This window comes from Pyxicephalus adspersus, chromosome 4 (assembly GCF_032062135.1).
Source record: "Pyxicephalus adspersus chromosome 4, UCB_Pads_2.0, whole genome shotgun sequence".
Classification (NCBI taxonomy): domain Eukaryota; kingdom Metazoa; phylum Chordata; class Amphibia; order Anura; family Pyxicephalidae; genus Pyxicephalus; species Pyxicephalus adspersus.
In genome coordinates this window covers 84,677,282-84,697,144 of record NC_092861.1, presented here as the reverse complement: position 1 = coordinate 84,697,144, position 19,863 = coordinate 84,677,282, and the positions used below count along the sequence as shown (strand labels likewise).

Sequence of the window (19,863 nt, the reverse complement as noted above, 5' to 3'; positions counted from 1 at the left end):
CTGGCCAGCCACTGCATTAAATTAGCGCCATCGCTACTAAAATTTCCGGCATCACTTGCGTCTATAGACCAGCGGCCTCTCTGCCTTTGCGTGGCCCTGCATTGGACTATTTTATATACGCAATTAATGCCAGGAATTGTAGTAGCAGCATCACTAGCATCTATAGACCAGCGGCCTCTCTGCCTATGCGTGGCCCCGCATTGCACTGTTTTATAGACGCAGGGAATTGTAGAAGCCGTGCTATTTCAGTGAAGGAGTTCTAGCCACACCATTAAGCCCTGCATTGGACTGTTTCCTTAATGCAGGGAATTGTAGAAGCGGTGCTATTTCTTTTTCAAGTTTGGCCCGTTTTTAATTTTGGCCCACTGTGTATTTGAGTTTGACACCCCTGGTCTAGAACTAAAACTAAAAATAAGTATTTAGAAAAACAAACACATTTTTGCTTTATATAAAAGGATTATCCACCCTTATATATAAAGTAAATCATCCTGTGATAGTTAGGATTTACCATGATATAAAAATTTAAAAAGTACGCCTATATTTTTTCTAATACATTTTACACATCATTGACATTTCTGAACTTTATTATGATATTTTATAAATTTGAGTTACTTAACTCTACTTAATTATTGTTAGCAAAAAGAGAAAGAGAAACCTACAAAAAAGAAGCACAAATGTAACAATATCAAAATACCAATAATATTTTGAAACCGGTTTGAATTTTTTCTAATATTTTGCTTTTTTTTCTACTTGTTTGTTATTGTACAGCTGCAGTCAATGTGACTGAGGAGAAAACTAAAGAAGATCAAGGTATATGAAACTATTTGTTTTAACAATATGTATATTAAATTTCATGCACTAATCTATTGGATTAATGAAAAAAACTACCCAGTAAAACTACCTTTGATTACAAGGAGATCATTACTATGGTTGAATTGAAAGTAGAATTTGCTAATTTACAACCTTTACATGCTTGTCTGGATACTTGCCTTCCAGATAGTTTATGACTTCATTTACCAGTTAGAAGGGATTGACTGTCACCTGTACTTGTGGATTATTCTCACTATGATGGATACCATTATTTTTTTTATGGAATACCCTTGCAAATATACTTAGGTTCCAGCTGTAGCTGCTATTTGATGTCAGAGATTATGGTATATCCATGATTACTAATCTGTTTCCAAACAATATTAGTGTAAAACAAGATTGTAAATTTGCACATAACCTTTGCTCTTTCTTCAGAACCAGCTAAAGAAACTGAGAAGATAAAAGCAAAAAAGGAAAAAGAAAAAATTAAAGGTTAGTTTTGGCTACAGCAAATTTATATTATCATATGTTTTTTAAAAGGCAATCATCAAATAGTTTATTCAAACTCAGTCAAGAAACACATCTTTTCAAAGTCATTGCTATTTGCTTGCAAATGTTTTCAATCCTAGACCAGATCCATTCCAAAGTGAATGCTCTCCAGCCTTAGAGAGCTTTAATAAATCAGGCCCTGTGTGTAAGGTACATAAGAACATTTGGGACTGTTGATTTGGAATATTGTCTGCATAAATATGGGTATTTTTATCACCCTATCAATGCACATATAATTTCACTAGATAAGGGTTCATGCACATATAGTTCATGGTTCATGCACATATGATAGCTAGTCATTCAAACAGTTAAAAACAAGGTGAAACATAAAGTACACAGCAATATTGGTTGATATCAAGATATAGGAACTTCAATCAATAAAATATACAGTAGATGAAAATAATTTTGTTAGTAAGTAACCCCTATAATATTCTAACAGTGCTTAGTACACAATACAGTAATAACAAAATGGCAAAGTAATGAAATAATACTATAGACACCCATAAGACTACAATCAGGAATATCTTATAGCTAACTGCTAATAGGTTAATGGGTACCTCACCTTTCATGATCCTTTCCAACAACTAAGCACTGCACGATGCATGAATGTATGCTGTACATACAGCACTGTTCTGCTGCATAAAGAGGGGAGGGGGAGAACGATGGAGCGGCACTCTGCTGCGCGCTCTCCCCCTTCACTTCCATTAGGATCGTTCGTCCTCCATCATCCGTGGAGCTGCCAGTACGGTTGTTCGGAAGATGGACGACGGGGGCTGTACACATGACAGATTCTTGTCCGATATCGCCCTGAGCCAATTATCTGGCGAGAACCATTGGACGTGTGTACGTAGCTTAAGGCTCAATTTACAAAAGCAAAATTAATGGTATATTTTCAATATCACGTGATATTAATGTTCAAAAAATGTTTCTTCAAGTATTTTTAACATCTCTAATTTTATAGATTTTTTTTAGAAAAATTTAATTTTTTAGGAAGTAAAAAAATAGATTAATTTAGATTATCACATAGATTATATCTCCTAAATATATTGCTAGTTTCCGGCTGCTGATAATTCTAAGCTTAAGCAAGTTGTCTATTTACAGGAGAAACAAAAGCAGCTGATTGAGATGGTGATACAATTACATATGGCGAGATAAAATAGTAACTTTTGAGAAAAAAAGGCTTTTAGCAGTACCATCCTCATTTCATTTCAAATCATATTTATATTTAAGATGTGAATATTATTAGTTCAAATATGTAAATAAATTAAATGGATAGATGCAAAAAATAAAAAGTTAAAACATTTTATTAATAATGTAAAACAGGGGTCGGCAAACTTTTACTGGAGAAGGTACAATTACCTGTAAAGTTTGGATCAGTTAGGGCCAGTACTGCAGTTTTTTACTTGCAACCCCATTTCTGATCAAATTTAAAGACTTGAACTAAAAAAGAATTTTAGAACCCGACCAATTGTAAGGGACCAATTTATGGGGATTCCAATTGGCTGTGAATAGATCATGTGTTGGTAGATAATGATTGATTTTTGATATATGGAAAGCAATCAGAGGGACAGAATCCCGAACAGTGCCGTGTTTTTGGAACTATTTTATTTATTTGGAATATTGAATGGATCAGTCATTTGACACCAAAATTTGCCAGTAAATCTTCCCTTGGATACCATGCTTTCGATCGATAGATAGATGGATAGATAGATAGATAGATAGATAGATAGATAGATAGATAGATAGATAGATAGAATTTTAAGGCATTTTTAATAAATTTATGAACATTTTAAAAGTTTTATCAACCTATCACAATAACATTATTTTGTGCCCAAATTGTCTTTGAAATTACAAGAACAAGTTCAGTTGAATGTTTAAATGAACTATTACTAGATATACAATCACCTGGATGAATGAGAAACGTCACAGTAAATTACACTGTATGGAAATTCACTTCTGAGGGTTGTACTCAGATTAATAGACCATACTGTCTTATCGGTGATACTAAAGACTGTCTCCAAGTGCATAGGTGGTACGACTATTCTGTCCACATAAAAAGCATATCATGAATACATAACAAATATTTACTGAGGTATCCAATATACATGGGTGTCCCATCCCATCTTCTCCAGTCAAAGAGCTCTAATAAATCAGGCTTGTTTCTAAGCACGTAATCGAAATCTGTTTCCTTTTTTCTTCAGATTCTGTTGATTACCTTCAAAAAATCATCAGCAATACCATTAACACAGTGACTGAATATAGAGAAGGTACAATTACCTGTAAAAGTATGGATGAGTTAGAGCCAGTACATATCACCATTTTTTTATACTTGCGACCCAATTTCCAATCTAACTAAAAGACTGGATCTAAAGTGAATCTAAAGGGAATTTTAGAAACCAGCAAATTACAAGAGACCAGTTTCTTGGGGTTCCAATTGGCTGTGAATAGATTAGATATGTTGGTAAATGTTAATTGAAAGTACACACTTGTATAGGAACACTTGATCAAATACCACTGATTTATCTATGGGCCATTTCAGGGGTGGATGGGAGAACACTAGACCGGACTCTGGGTCCCGCCCCAATGGATCCGCCCACCACCAAGGAACGCCCCCTGTAGTGAAATCCCTCTCCTCTGTATGCATTGCAGAGGAGAGGGATTTACCTTCAGGGAGCTTTCCCTATTTACCACGGCGGAGGAAGTATCAATGCCGGCCGCAAAAAATAGGGGAGCAACAGCAAGGAGGCGGCACTGGACCTCCGGCAGCTCTGGAGCTCCAGTGGCTCCGGTTCCAGTAGTTCCTAACGCCCCCGGCGTTTGGCCTGAACCAACTACCGGCTAGGCCGTATCTGGCCTAAGGGCCAGAGTTTGCCGACCCCTGATGTAAAGCAATTGGAGGGGCAGAATCTTGAACACCTCTGCAGGGTTTTGGAACTTTTACTTGATTACTGTTTGGAATATTGGCAGTAGATCTTCCCATGGATACTGGTTTGTATGTATACCCTGTCATGGGATGTGAAGCTAATTTGCTTTGTTTTACAAATGTACAGCTTGTTTGTTTTATGTGGTCTTTATAGGTATGTGACCAAGGTTTTGGCACCCACACCTCAGCTCTGTTAACCTAGTCAACTGTTGGTATAGTCACAAAGCAACGTTAAACAGATGTTTTGAGAGTTCATTTTAAATAAAGAACTTAAGAATAAAAAAAGTGGACAAACAAAGGGAGCCTTCTAGACTGAGTTACAAAACTTTTTTTTTTATTTTTCAAATCATGCATTCAACATTCAACAGGGTGGGGTTTGAGGTTGCATTTGGTAATTATCACCTCATATAAATAGAGAACTCTCTTCCTGATTATTCAGTTTAAGATCATTACAAAGGAAAAGGGGGCACTCTTTCCATCTGGAATAAAATAAGTTAAATCTCTGGATAAGGAAGGGATTCACTGTAAGGACAGTGAAAATGTGGAATCAGTTCCCTCAGGAAGTAGTTTTAGCAAGTTCTATAGACTGCTTTAAGAAATAGCCGGATGCTTTTCTAGAAGTACAGAATATAACCAGGGGTGTAGTTGAAAAAAAGAAGAGGGGGCATGGTGCTATCTATGTAAACGTGCCTGCCCCATTACGCCCCACCCCTGCCTATGTGTCACTCAAAGGGGAAGAACCTTACCCCAGAGTGACATCATTATACCAGAACTCACCCACTCTCCCATCGCAGAGCCTATAATGGGAGCCCTGAGCCTACAATTCTATAAGGTAGACATGGTCCGCAGCTCTGGCCAGTGTGCCCCCCACCCAGCGGGGTCCTTTTCCTGACCCCGCGGGGGGACAGACTGGCCAGAGCAATGAACCACCGAAGAATTCTTTGCAAAATAGGGGTGGACATGAGTGCCCATTCCTGAAAAAGGTAAAGGCACAGTGATAACCCCTGAATATAAGTAGGTATTAAAGTTTTAAAGAAAAGATAATAGAGACTGTTGATCCAGGAACATCTGATTGCCTCACAGGATCAGGAAGGATTTTTTTCCCCTGTTGGAGCAAATTGAACCAGGTTTTTTTGCCTTCCTCCCGATCAACTATGTCTATAGGGTTTTTATCTGGGATATTTTTAATTCCCTAGTGGTTAAACTGATGGTCTTATGTATTTTATCATCTTAACTGACTTTAAGACTAACCTTAGAAAACTCCAAGACTTTTTTTTAAGAAAAATGCATTACTAGTTCATAAGTACTAACAGTCATCACCAATTGGTGAGCCTTATCAAAATAACTGATTGAAGTACACTGTTTGGATATTCACTCCCTAGAGTTACACTTCACCCATTAGATGGAACCACACTGTCATATCAGTAATAGCAAATACTGTCCCCAAGTGCATATGTGGTACAGCTGTTTTGTCCACATAAAATGCATATTATGAATACATATTTAGGGATGAGCCTCTGGCATTCTTGCGAAAATTTCCTCGAAGTTCCAATGGGTCAGCAAAAATTCGGCGAAATTTCGCAAAACCATCGGAAATCCAGGAAATCATTATAGGAGGATTACTGCGGCTGCATTCATAAATACAGACATGGGAATCCTGTCAGTGAGTGATCCCCGGCAAGCCCTCATTCTGACCTGTAGTAACTCATCCCTATACATAACAATTGTTTACTGAAGCACCCAGTGTACATAGATTTTGTCATGTCTCTTTGAAAGGAAGATGATCAAATTTTGAAATTTTTCAAATCCTAATATTCAACTGACATTAGAAAAAAAGCACTTGATACTGCAATACAGATTCCATTTGAATGGCACGTTAGGCTGAGCTGAAGATCACATTATCAGCATAAGTTTAGAAAGCCAAAAACAATTCACAGTGAATATAGGAACATGAATTAAATGTTTTTATTTATACGAAAAGTCTAAAACTGCTGTTTCCATTTGATTACGTTCAGGTGTTTTCCAGTACACCCAGGATATCTTCTATGACAGCTATGATACATTTATTCAAAATAAAGAAGGTAACAATACAAAATGTTTTCCATATTGCAGCTAAAAAACATTGGGGTTATTTACGACTTTAGGCTGTTCACTTAACAAAGTTATTACTCTGCAATGGTTTTTTTCATTTAGCTTAGTAAATAGGAGGGACACTGCTGACTTCAGTCATCTAATTATGTGCGATTTTTTCTATTTCCTTGTTCATGATCACCAAATTACTTTTCATCACATTCACTAAGCTAAGTGAATTATGATTTTAAAGTGATAATTTACTTTGCTAAATAAATAGCACAACTATTTTTGTAAACTAATCCCAATGTCTATATGCATCTATTGATCTTACCTATTTGAATGGTGACCAAGAAGAAGTAGTCCTGTCCCTAAGAGAAAGGTGTTATATAATAAAGATAATGTTAAACTAACTAACCCCTCCTCCCCCGTTTGTTACAGCCAAGGAAAGTTCCATTTTAGCTTTAGTTTCGCTCTGCAATTGGCACTGCACTCTTTATCAGCTATGACTCCAGCAGTTGGAGGGCTTTAAACTCCAAATGAGAGATGATATGAGCACACTGACAACTGTGACAGTTTTTATCAAATATGTGCCTTATGTGTAACTATGTTTTGTACCAAGTAAAATGCCTCCCAGTTTAAAAAAAATAAAATAAAGCAGAACTATTAGTAAAAAAAAATACTGCTTACCTTTATCGGTGGAAAGCTTTTGATCCTTTCATGATCTTAGTCCAGGTGGTCTTGCGTGCCGCCATTTTTTTTCTTTTTCTTCTCTTTTCTTCTTCCTATATCCCTCAATCTTGTATTCCACAGATGGGAGATTGAGTGACATGCTTCCTGAAAATTTATTACAAAAGGGACAATCTTACACACTTTTTTTTACATTAAAGGAAGTTCCTTCTGCCCATGCCCAGCAGCAGCCCGCAGGGTCCTGGGATTCATGACTTATATATCCCATAATGTTGAGGATTTCCCATTTAGTCTCCCCTTCAAACTAAAAACAATGTTTAAAAAAACACACTTTTTTTTTATATATGAAAGGGTTAGACACCCTTTTATATGAAGTCAAAAAAATGTAGTGATAGGTCTGCTTTAGACAATGTTATTTAAAGTGAAGTTAACATTATTTTAGCCAAAATATCTAACAAACATGCACCTACTGTTTTTCCATTTATTCAGATCTACTTCAGTATCTCCAGGGTCATTTCTCTGAAAGGCTCAAAAAAATTACTGAGTTTGGCGAAGGTATTGGCTATCTACTTTGTGGCTATGCCTGGCTTGTCCCTATAATCAAATCCAGCTAAAATGCCTGCGTGAGCTAATAATAAATGGCTTCATATGTTAAAGTCTGGCTATTGTAGTGTAGATTTGCTTACCACAGTGCTTAAATGCTAGAATACAATTTTGTATTTGGTTCCTTAGGTCTTCTTGAATACGCCCAGGGTCTCTTCTATGACAGCTTACATGGGCTTAAACAGTTACAAGAAGGTACCTTAATAATGTAGCCCTTCATAATATCACTGGAACAATGCTAGAATACAATTTTCTATTTGGTTCTTTAGGTGTTCTTGAATACGCTCAGGGCCTCTTCTATGACAGCTTACATTGGCTTAATCTGGAACAATGCTAGAATACAATTTTCTATTTGGTTCTTTAGGTGTTCTTGAATACGCTCAGGGCCTCTTCTATGACAGCTTACATTGGCTTAATCAGTTTCGAGAAGGTAACTAAGTTATGTAGTCCTTCATAATGTTACTGGCACAATGCTAGAATACAATTTTGTATTTGGTTCTTCAGGTGTTCTTGAATATGCTGAGGGTCTCTTCTATGACAGCGTACATTGGCTTAATCAGTTACGAGAAGGTAACTAAGTAATGTAACCCTTCATATTATTACTGGAACAATGCTAGAATGCAATTTTCTATTTGGTTCTTTAGGTGTTGTTGAGTACGCTCAGGGCCTCTTCTATGACAGCTTACATTGGCTTAATCAGTTTCGAGAAGGTAACTAAGTTATGTAGTTCTACATATTGTTACTGGCACAATGCTAGAATACAATCTTGTATTTAATTCTTCAGGTGTTCTTGAATATGCTGAGGGTCTCTTCTATGACAGCGTACATTGGCTTAATCAGTTACGAGAAGGTAACTAAGTAATGTAGTCCTTCATAATATTACTGGCACAATGCTAGAATACAATTTCGTATTTGGTTCTTTAGGACTTCTTGAATACGCTCAGGGTCTCTTCTATGACAGCTTACATTGGCTTAATCAGTTTCAAGACAGTAACTAAGTAATGTAGTACTTCATAATATTATTGGCACAATTTCTTGGTTCTTTTGCAGAACCTGGATGGATTCTTACTTGTTTTCTAAAGGTTTTGAACAGAATGTTTGTAAAAGGAAAAATGAACAAGTCTTATGAGTTGTAACTAAAAGAAATAATCCTTTTCTAGAAACATACTTTAAAACTTCATTGAGTGCATTATCCATTGCAAATGTCCTACATTGCTTAAGCTCTATTAAATAATTACTATATTTACAATCATTTTTTGGTGATCCCAACTGCATATATACTGTACCTGCCGGTCTGTATAAGATCCACTGCATATATATTATGGTACTAAGGTACGTATTTTAGTTCTTGCAGAACTATTTACTTATACTAGCTATATGAAGCTCTTGATTATAATAAAAATCTTAAATCAAAGTTCAGATGGGAAAAAGTTTACAAAAAAAAAGAAGTATTATTTTAATCTGCAAATGTTTGCGTGTACCACTCGTTTATTAGCTAAGATATCACTGACTCTTTATTATTTACACTTTTTGTGGAGCCTTTAAAGGTAATTTAAATAGAACCTCTTTTTTTACTCTTACTCTTTTCATCCTCTTTCTCTTTTTCTTTTTCTCTCTCCTTCTGTCTTTCTTTTACCATGACACGACATAACAATGTTTTCTGTATTCCCTCAGGCTTTGTTGAATATTTCAGTAATCTCTTCAGTGACTGGTATGAAAGAGGCACTACTTTTGGAAATGGTAATTATACTTTATTGGGTACAGAAAAGCACAGAGTAGCTATTCATAAATAAATATCTGTAAACAGTTTTGTTCAGGCCCACCTATTTTTAACAAGTGGCCTTCATATGGCTCGCACTTGAGTCCACACTTGACTGTCTGTACGGAAAATGCCTTGAGAGGATATTCTCATCTGTCTCCCATGTACTTGGTGGTTATTTTTTTATTTTACTTTATTTGTGTGTTGTGAGATTCTTACAGATTGGAACTAAGGTATCTTACAGCTCCCAAGTTTCTAGGGTTTCTAGGGAGCTTGGGAGGGACAAACCTTTAACTTGGGGGGAATGATCAGCTCTGTTGGTTGGTGTGATTTGTTATCCTGGGAAGTGTGATTTGTTAAAATTACCATGAATACCCACTGATCCATCTAGAACATTCATATTTATCTTTTTTACTTCATGTCTTTTTGTTGTCTTTTTTTCTTAGATATTTTTATTTATGTTCAGAATGGCTTCAATAAAGGGGTTGACAAGTTTAACAACCTGAGAGAAGGTAAATACTAGCTATGAATACCGCTACTTTGCTACTAAACTATAAATGGCTGATTGGGAATTCATGAATAAATTAAGGTAAATTGTATAAAACTGGTAAAGGAATCAGTAGTAATAGAATTGTGTAATGCTAATCCCATGGCTACAATTCTTTGTAGAAACACTTATGCAGGAATACTGTTTTTATATTGATTGCACTTGCTGTATGCTTGAAATTCATTATACTGTATTACAGACTAATATAGAAGATCAAGGTACAAAAAAAATATATTATTAGTGAGGCTGTTCTTATCTATTTGCTGTAGAGCAATGCATTATGAATACCACATTGTAATTGAATTTTATTGCATCAACCTGCATGTTTTAATCCCACAGAAATAAATTGTAAGGTGCTGTATTGTAACACACCTGTATGAGGTATACCATATGAGCAGCATTTGTTTTCTTGCTGCTGCTTTGCATATCTTCAATCTCTGATTTGAAAAACATGGCACAAAACCATGTGTGTATTCACAGTGAATCCAACTCTAATTTGTCTTAAAATGTCTACAAATCTATATTTTACAGATGTTGTCTTCTATACTCAGGATTTGTTCCATAATTCATTTGACAAACTTAGCCAACTTGGCGAAGGTAATATTTTCTAGTAATACTAGCAATATTTCAGTTTTTACCCCTAACATTGTGTATTTTTACAATATTTACACTAGTTTTCCATATTGTTTAATACAATGCATCTTGCCTAATGAAATACATGCTGCTGTTTAATGAAACCTATGTACTTGAACTGCTTAAATGCAAATAATGTTGTTATTGTTAGTGACTATTCTGTGGCTATATAATATCATGCATTTTTCTATTTAGATATTCTGGAGTACTTACAGAAAACTTTCTCCTATGGAGTAGATAGAGTTTCTCAGTTCAAAGAAGGTAAAGATTCCTAATTATTTATTAAGTATCAGTCTAATTGTACCATTATGAAGATGTATTTATACTGTAGGCATATTAATCTCTATGTTACAGGAACTGTTAACTACTCCCAGAGACTTATTTATGACGGACTGAATAGGCTTTCTGAGTTTAAAGAAGGTGAAGATACATAGCCTATTGTTATTGCATGAAAATCAATATATGTTCCTTAAAAGTATATAATTATTACAAAAACACAACTTATCTATGCTTCCAGGAACTATTAACTACTCACAGAGCCTTTTTTATGATGGACTTACTAAACTTTCTGAGCTCGGAGAAGGTAAAGATTTTAATTTATCAAAGTTGTTTTTTTTTAATACTTTGGTGGGTACTATGTTTATAAATTAATAAAAATAAAATAGTAAAGTGAAAAGAAATATAAAAGAAAATGCACATTTAAAAGAATAAATAATAAATAAATAACAATAGCATACCATTTTATCTTCAAGGAACTTATAACTACTCACAGAATCTCCTCTATGATGGACTAAGTAGCTTTTCTGAGATTAAAGAAGGTAACTTTTCTGCATGTTAAATTATTGCCATTTTCTTCCTTTTTTTTAAACCACAAATACAACTGCATCTCTTCTTTCAGGCACTATTAACTATTCACAGAGTCTGTTGTATGATGGACTCAATAGACTTTCTGAGTTTAAAGAAGGTAAAATTACTGCACCGCTAGTTTGTTATGATATACAATAGCTTTTTTTTTTTATTTTTAAGGAAACAAAAATGTATTATTTAAACAAAAATACACAGAGAATGCAATTGTGTATCTTTTTCTAGGAACTGTTAACTATTCCCAGAGTCTAATCTTTGATGGACTCAACAAAATTTCTGAATTCAAAGAAGGTAAAAGTATTTTGCATTCCTTGTGCTTCTGCTGATGAATAACAATGCATTTTAAACATCAGGGATAGTTATCATAGTAGAGGCCATCTAGTTGTCTATTTAATTACCATTTTTTACTTCCCTTTAGGGACTTTTAACTACACTACAAGTCTGTTTTATAGTGGACTTGATAGGCTTTCTGATATAAAAGAAGGTAAGATATATTCTGATGACAAACACCTGTTATGAATAGCTTTCTTCAGTCTAAATGGCTATTTTTCTATGTGCAACATGTATTTGCAAATTACTTTCGATATTTATAATGACATTGATTTTCACAACTTAGCACAGTTATCAGAAGATGTTTTCTTAAATTTTTCAGGTCTCCTAGATTATCTACAAAATGTTTTGTTTGATGGACTTAATGGGCTTAAGAAGTTTGGAGAAGGTAACATTGCTGAAAATATAATCAACAAATCCAGTCTATCACTTTCAACGATTTCTTAATATAGAATATATGTCCTGAAAACCTCAATTCCCCCTGTTGCTGCCCCATACCATTTTTACCAGGGTTACTAAAAATTTCTTTGTTTTGGAGTTTTGCCTACTCCATTACACATTAGCACATTCAGCTCACCTCTGCTACAGCAAAACTTGAAAATTAGGTAACCCTAATCACCCCTTAATAACATCCCACTTCACATAGCTATCAAAAGGGTGATGTACCTTCTGCAATAAAACACATTTACCTGGTCGGTTATCCGTTCCCTGGCATGTGTGCAGGAGTAACGTCATCCAACCTGGCCAATTAAGATGGTCAAAGAACAGAAGGAAGAAGAGAAGAAAAAGATGGTGATCCCCACATTGAAATAGAGATAAGGAAGTGCATTTAAAAATTGCAATCAGGCAGGTGAGGGTAATGACCTGCCTGATTGCAATTTTTTACAGCAGGGTTTAGTTTCGCTTCAAGTAATGACAAAGGTGTCACCAAAAATGAGGTCTATAGGTAAAACATATAAAAATTGCTCTGGTCCATAAGGGCTAGACAGGTATGAAAACTAAAATGGTTAATGATTTTCAATTGCTGCTTTCGCTATCTATAAATTTGGTTCACTTAGGCCATTCTAATAAAACATTTTTATTCTTTAGGTCTCCTTGAATACCTGCAGAGTCTTTTCTTTGATGGCATTAATGGACTTAAGCAGTCAAGTGAAGGTAGACTATTTTCCCTTTTAAAAGTCTTCTGATTTAGTCATTACTGTTTTCTATACCTAGTAATGAAGCACCTCATCAGCCATATAAAATTGTAAATCACAGTGACTATTATCTAATAAGGTAGGGTTAATCGACTCCCATTGTTTTTTTTCTGCCTATACTTAGGAATATTTGTAAAAATTTAATAATATGACAAAAGTATTTTAAATTCCTATTTACATTTTAGCTAAGTTGCTTTTTTTTATTTTTGTAATAAATTGCACTTTTGGTACCATCATTATTTGACACCTTACCACTCAGTTGAGGGCAACCAGACTAGTAAAAAAATGTATGATCAGGCACATCATTATTGCAAAATGGGAAAGTCAATGTCAGCTTTGGTAGCCAGGGAAAACCCAGCATGCCATCGGAACCTTGTTTAGAAGAGGAAGAAGAGGTTCCTACTGTTCACATCTGAAAAAGCCCTATTTATTACTAGGCAAAAAACCTTACTCTTTGCAGCCTCTCCTATGAGAAGGAAGTAGGTATTTTAAAAAGGAGTTATGCATGCAAGGGAGGGTGGGGTTTAATAATACACAACTGTGTTAAATGTGCAGTTTTATTAACAAATATGTAATAGACCATTAGGAAATTGTTTTTGTTACTACTAGAATGTGACTACTTGCTTTCATAAATTTAACAACCCTTATATTACATATAAAAAATGATAATGAAGAGAAAAGAGGAACAAATGTTAAAAGCATGGGAGAGGTAAAGGTGTGGATGGCAGAAAATAGGTCTTTAGAAAGCTCAACCAGACTTCAATTTTAGGGTTTTACTGTTGTCTGTAACCCTACTTGAGAAATGTTCCTACACAATGATTACCAAGGCATTATTTAGGAAAAATGGAGCTTAACTCAGAGCAAAGCTTTCCCCTTCACTAGTTGTCCCCTTTGTCCTAACTAATCCTTTGGGTGTCTATGCCACTGAGCTAAAAATGTGCACACTTCTTAGTTCCTGTCCAATGGTGGGGTCCTCACAGCATAACAGAGAGAGTCATAGGGCCTGATATATTAAAGCTCTCCAATACTTGAGAAGATAGATCAAGATAACCTGGGTGATCCAGCAAACCTGGAATAGATTAAAAATGATTTGCTATTATTTTTCAAATGTTTTCAATCCTGGGCCAGATCCATTTGAGGTTTACATGACCAGCCAGGTTCCCCTATGACAGTCTATCTTCTCCAGTCTTGGAGAGCTTTGATAAATCAGGTATATTATCTATATGCTATAGTCTGCATTGCTTAATCCACTGATAGTTAACCTACTTCTAGAAAATAGGATCAGCGAGAGACATAGATTCAGGAAACTATACAAATGTTTAAATTTTTTGGTGAAATTGCTGAGATAGGTGGGAGAATTTACCCAGAGATGGTTTTTTTTATAACAATAATTTATAGCATGGCTGTTGGAAATAAAGAAAGCTATAAATCTGTGTTATGAAAAAAAAAGAGGAGAAGAGAGCCAGGTTATTTAAATTGCGGCAATGTATTGAGAAAAATCAAGTGTGCGTATAGCACACAACGGTGCATCTCACAGGACACCAGTTTGAATCTTCGGATATAATGTGGTGTTTTTATTTTTTTTGCACCTTTTCTTCTGAGAAATCCCTTACCATAACCAGTACTTAGCCTAATTATTGAACAAACACTCTCCACCAAGTCCCCTGAGGAAGCTCAAAGCGTCGGGACACGAGACGTTTATCTGTTATCATTTTATTCTGAATTTATTGTCTAGTTTATTGGTCAATCCCCCCACATTGTGCAGTGGGAGAGACAAGCTTCACTTCATATGTTTAAATAGTAGCTATATGCACACTTGATTTTTCACAATATATTGCCACATTTTAAATACCCTGGCTCTCTTCTCCTCCTTTTTTCATGACTATTCATACTTATCAGGGTGGGCGGCCCAACCTACAATAGTTATAATGAATTAGCACTTCTCTCCTGATTCCTATTAATCTGTGTTACCAAAGGGAAAGTGTTTAGCAGAAAAAAGCTTCAAAATTTACGTTCTGTAGATTGCATATACAAACAACTTTTGTGTAAATTAAAATAGTTCAAATAGTTCATGTGTCAAATGTTTAATGACTTTTTTTTTTAATTTTCAGATCTTCTTAGCTACTTCCAAAGCCTTATCTATGATGGACTTAGTAACTACGGAGTTCCTTTCTTCACCTCAGCCTACAGTCAGGAGGAATACTCCAGCCATTCCGAGGCTGAGGAGACGAAGACTGGAGCAGCAGAAAACTAGAAAACATACCAGATTCCAATAATGGAATATTTTATGAAGGACTTGAAGTCTTTACAGTCTGTGTCCTAGTAACAGGTCACAAGGCAGAAAAAGATTTTTACAGTTCTAAGTGTCATGAGAATAAGAAAGGAGAACGGTATAAAGGAATGTGTCATGACAAGGACACACAGTCCTTTATTATGTAACAATGCAAGAATGCCTAGGTATGAAGAACTGACTACAAATTGCCAAAAAGCATGTTCACATCTTGCTGTATTTACTGCTTTGCCAACAGTTAGCACAAGAATAACAACTATGATGACACTAACTTGTGTTTGTTACATACATTATAATATTTCAGGTTTATTGTGCTAATAGCAATGGCAGGCAATTAATTTATACTTCTCTAGGAAAACTGTATTATGGATTTCCTCAAAACAAATACTGTTTATAGAATTTATTAACTCTTAAGTGCTGCAGTTTCAAGTTGACTGAGTAGTAAAATGTGGCGGCTTGCATTAACTATTTGGTGCTAAGCTGTTGAACAGTTATTAGCCTATTTATACATAACATCAGCTACTCATATCTTAAAATGGATACCTCTGGGCACATGTCTTAAAGTCCCCTCTTGAAGTATTTACATTGTTTATACCAAGCAAACTATGATATTTTATTATAATAAACATATTATTTTATTATAATAAACATATAACAGAAAATGTTAAGGTTTTAAGAGATTCACTGGCAACGCATGACTAATAATGCAATCATCGATACTTGGACAGTTGATAGGAGCTAAAATAATTTATCATTTATAATTTATTTTTTCGCTCTACAAGTTTACTAGTTGGATCATTATATTTTAAACTTTTGTTGAGTCTTGAATCTCTTTTAGAAAACACTATCTGTGATTGTTGTATTGGTGCATACAAATGTACTATACCATATTCATTATCCTTGAAAAATGGCTTGGCAACAGACTGATACAAAGCATTTATTAACAAGAGGTTGGCATCATGCTGCTGAAGATATTCAATAACTTTGATTACATTTTGCCTTAACTAGGCTAATTTAATTATTTTGGGTAAAATAGTTTGGTTGGAGTTTTGCATTTGTTTTAGTAGATTGGTTTCAGTTTGCAATAAATATTAGGCTTTTTTGTACATAGAAAAATCAGTAAAATGCTTTTTTGTATGTTGTTTGGCATGCTCTAAAAGATATGTGATGAGGGTGGGTGTACAAAGATTACTTGATATGAAAAGTGCTCACTGCACACACACCAGATGGGCACAGGGTTTTTTATGATCAAAAGTCGCTCACCGGTTTGTTTCCCTATTGTGCTATATGTCTATGTAACTTAGGACTGTGCTGCTTTAAATGTAAAGCCAAATGCTGCATTGTGGTTTTAAACATTTGTCTTTTGTTAGATGTTAATGCCTCAAACAAACTTTAACTTAAGTGACCCTTTAGCACACCTTACAATTTAATATTGTTTTCCAGTGCTAAAATATAGTAAACAGCTGCAATCCACTTAACAATGTTTATCCATCAAAAGCCGTAGCAAAAATAAGGAGACATTATCTTGTTTTGTATTAGGTTAGACAGCCTCTTTAATGATTTGACTTGATGACTTTAGCTTACATGAACCTAATGTCTCCAGTGATTAAATGCAGTCAGGAAAACATCATGCTCATTGGTGCATGTGTCTGCTGCTCTGGCACTAGTATAAATGTGTTGGTTAAGAGCTGTAGAGATGAGTAGAATAGTGGTGTCACCAGCTGGGCCACACTGAGTGAAAGTGACTGAATATGCATTCATGTGAATAAATCTGTTTCCAGACAGCTGCTCTTTTTCCTTCTCTTTGAATGCATCCCAGCAGAGTAAAGTGGGTGCTCTCCAGAGTGTTTCTTCCCTGCCATTGGATAAGGCGTGCTCTCATCCCAATCCAGTTAATGTCCCAGCAGACTGGTTCTAATTATGCATTAAAAACTGAAATAGCTTCTACCTTCCATCAGCTACAACAGAGAGAGCAGTGAAGATATCTGCATAATGTTGTACAGTTCATAGAATACATGGCATGACAAATTGAAAGGCTTCACATAACATTTGACTGCCTTTGTTAGATAAGAATAAAACAACTCTGCCTAAACCAATATCCTCAGATTTAGGAAGTGTGGGATATAATTTGCTCCTCCACCAATTACTTAGTGCTGCCAGCTGTCAGATCCCTCCTTACCTAATATGTTTTTTTCGAGCCAACTGGTTTAAATGGGTTCTTCATGCACAAATAAAGAGAAGCCAAAAATATATCAATTACCATCAAATCTCGTGGCCAGGAGTAAACCAATCTGTGCAAGAGCAGTGTTGGAAAGTGAGTGAAGAATGTCCCTGCCTGGATCCCACAATAAGCTCTCCATGGAGAAATATGCCCTGCCCAACTTATTTGGGTGGTGTTACCTTTTAATCGAGCAATACTCAGCTAATCACACTTGTGCATGTATTCATGTTTTATGTTAGCATAATTTAACATGAAACTCTGGTGGACTGAAGTGTATGTGAATCTAGTACATGATATTTTTGATTGTACTGATATAGAAAAAGGTTTGTTGCTGTATCTTACAGACAGAAATGTATTTAGAAACGTTGGTGAACTTATCATATCACAAGCTGAAAACAATATTACACACTGTAAACAAACTCAAGGTTAATTTTAGGGTTGATATTTGGGAAAAAGACCTTTAATAATGAGAACATGGATTATTCAACTTATTACTAAAAATATTTATCATGTTCAAATGCTGGGGCAGATAGTGTCTTTACATTCTCAACTAGCTAAATTATGTAGGCACAGTGTATGAAAGCAAACCTGATTTACTATTTAAAAGCAATAATTAAAGAAATACAGCCAGCTTGGATCATAACCATCATGCTTGGTTATGTTTGCAAGAAAAAACTACTCTGTCCTATTGCATCCCTAAAAAGAATAAGTGCCACCCCCATGTAACTTAAATACATCTCTCATGGTGTAAGCAGTGATACACATAAAATGCTGTGATATGTAATAATATTAAGAAAGCTAAAGTAAGTCCAGGATTTTTAGAAAGGACACAGAGAACAAAGTGTGAAGGAAGTGAAAAATGTGGCAGTCTCTTGTATGTATAATACTGTCACTTTTCCAAGAGATGAGTTGCTCTTAAGTAACCTGTACCAATGGGAACTTTGGGGGAGCTCCTGCATAAGTAAAATGTGCCATGTATTGATGTATTGTTTGTGCTCATTAAGCCTGCTTATGCAATCTGGCACTGACCTCTTTATAGTCTTCGATCGTTAATGTATTTATTGACATTTTCCATATTGAACTCTTGTTCCGATTCAGATAATGTTTTTTTAATGGCATGCCTGCAAAAGTTGCTGTATATGTCTATGCTTCTCTGTTTAACTAATGTGTGAAAAGAAGTCTCTGGGACTGGGAAATTTCTTCATCCTGTCATTTCATTTAAAGATGTTTTTGAGGCATGTTTACAAAGCATAGTCTTAAAAGAATCTGCTGCTGTAATTTTAGATTTGTAAAATGTTTTTTCTTTTTTTCTTGCCAAAGTAGTGTGCATCTGGAAAATGAAAATAAACTTGATCTGAACATTAGGCTTTGAAATTTATTTCTGTTTCATTTTTTTTTCAAATTTCAAATAAAGTGACATCCAATAATCTATCCATTAATCTATCTATCCTATACATGTAAAATGTAAAAGATACACATATGCACAATTTATTGCATTTACAAGTCATTGTAAGTGAAACAGAGAATGTGCAACCATTCACAAAGCAGATGAACTAACTGATTTACCAATTTACTGCATATTTATGTGAAATTATCAGCAAAAAGAATAAATAATGATATCTGCACCCCAACACATACCTCATCCATGTCAACAGAAAGACCTGCATGCAAATACACACTGCTCACTTTCATTATGCATGCCACCAATGAGATCTTCACCACAGCAGAACCTGCTCGCTCCCCATTACACAAACCTCAGTATTAGGTATATTAATGTCCTGTTTATGCATTCCTGAACATTAAACCAGCTGCAAAGCAATTTGTTTCAGCAGCAGCTCCAACACAACCACCCTAAGAGCCAGTGTTCATGGCATCTGTTCTCTTCTAATAGGTTTTGTAAACCCAAATGTCTACAAAAATATGAAGGTAATTTAAAACAGATGAGCTGCAGGCTGGAAAGACGTCAACTGCTCCTGTGAATGGATTGGAAATTGTCTATAAACTCAAAACCTATGTCAAACTGATCCATTAACATAAACCCTGTATATCTAGTGATAAATCATTTGAATTAGTATTACAGGCAGGAAGGCATTCCAAGTATAATGAAGATTACCTTAGTTTAAAAGGTGGACTCCATATTAATGTCCATGGCTTTCGAAAAGGTCCAACAAGCTTGGAAACTTTTTGCCATATAGTGAAGTTGTTTGTCTTTCGTCAGATTTACAAAGATTATTGAATTCAGAGGGATATGGCAATAAACCTTTTTAATAGGTTACTGGTGTTTTGATGAATTCTATTATTCTAGTATTTCATTCCTTCTCTACCTCTTCCCCTCCCATCAGCAAAATTTTCCCCATATTTACACATTCAGTCAGGCAGAG

General features: G+C 35.2%; 1 protein-coding gene across 1 annotated transcript; it reads left to right on the top strand.

The window, feature by feature from the left end:
* The first annotated feature begins 2,278 nt into the window (after window positions 1-2,278).
* LOC140329816 (uncharacterized) lies at window positions 2,279-18,846 on the top strand. Its single transcript, XM_072410210.1, has 22 exons — window positions 2,279-2,290; window positions 3,524-3,623; window positions 6,295-6,360; window positions 7,529-7,594; window positions 7,772-7,837; window positions 8,007-8,072; window positions 8,147-8,212; window positions 8,287-8,352; window positions 8,427-8,492; window positions 9,317-9,382; window positions 9,848-9,913; window positions 10,480-10,545; window positions 10,777-10,842; window positions 10,936-11,001; window positions 11,099-11,164; window positions 11,334-11,399; window positions 11,480-11,545; window positions 11,671-11,736; window positions 11,864-11,929; window positions 12,098-12,163; window positions 12,865-12,930; window positions 15,083-18,846. Exons 1-22 carry the CDS (start codon window positions 2,279-2,281, stop codon window positions 15,223-15,225), a joined length of 1,509 nt encoding a protein of 502 aa, XP_072266311.1. The 3' UTR covers window positions 15,226-18,846.
* The last annotated feature ends 1,017 nt before the right edge of the window (window positions 18,847-19,863 follow it).

Excerpts from the sequence above, each read along its gene's own strand:
- LOC140329816 (XM_072410210.1), top strand. Across the intron at positions 10,843-10,935 it reads AGTTTCTCAGTTCAAAGAAG|GAACTGTTAACTACTCCCAG; the intron begins GTAAAGATTCCT and ends TCTATGTTACAG. Across the intron at positions 12,164-12,864 it reads GCTTAAGAAGTTTGGAGAAG|GTCTCCTTGAATACCTGCAG; the intron begins GTAACATTGCTG and ends TTTATTCTTTAG.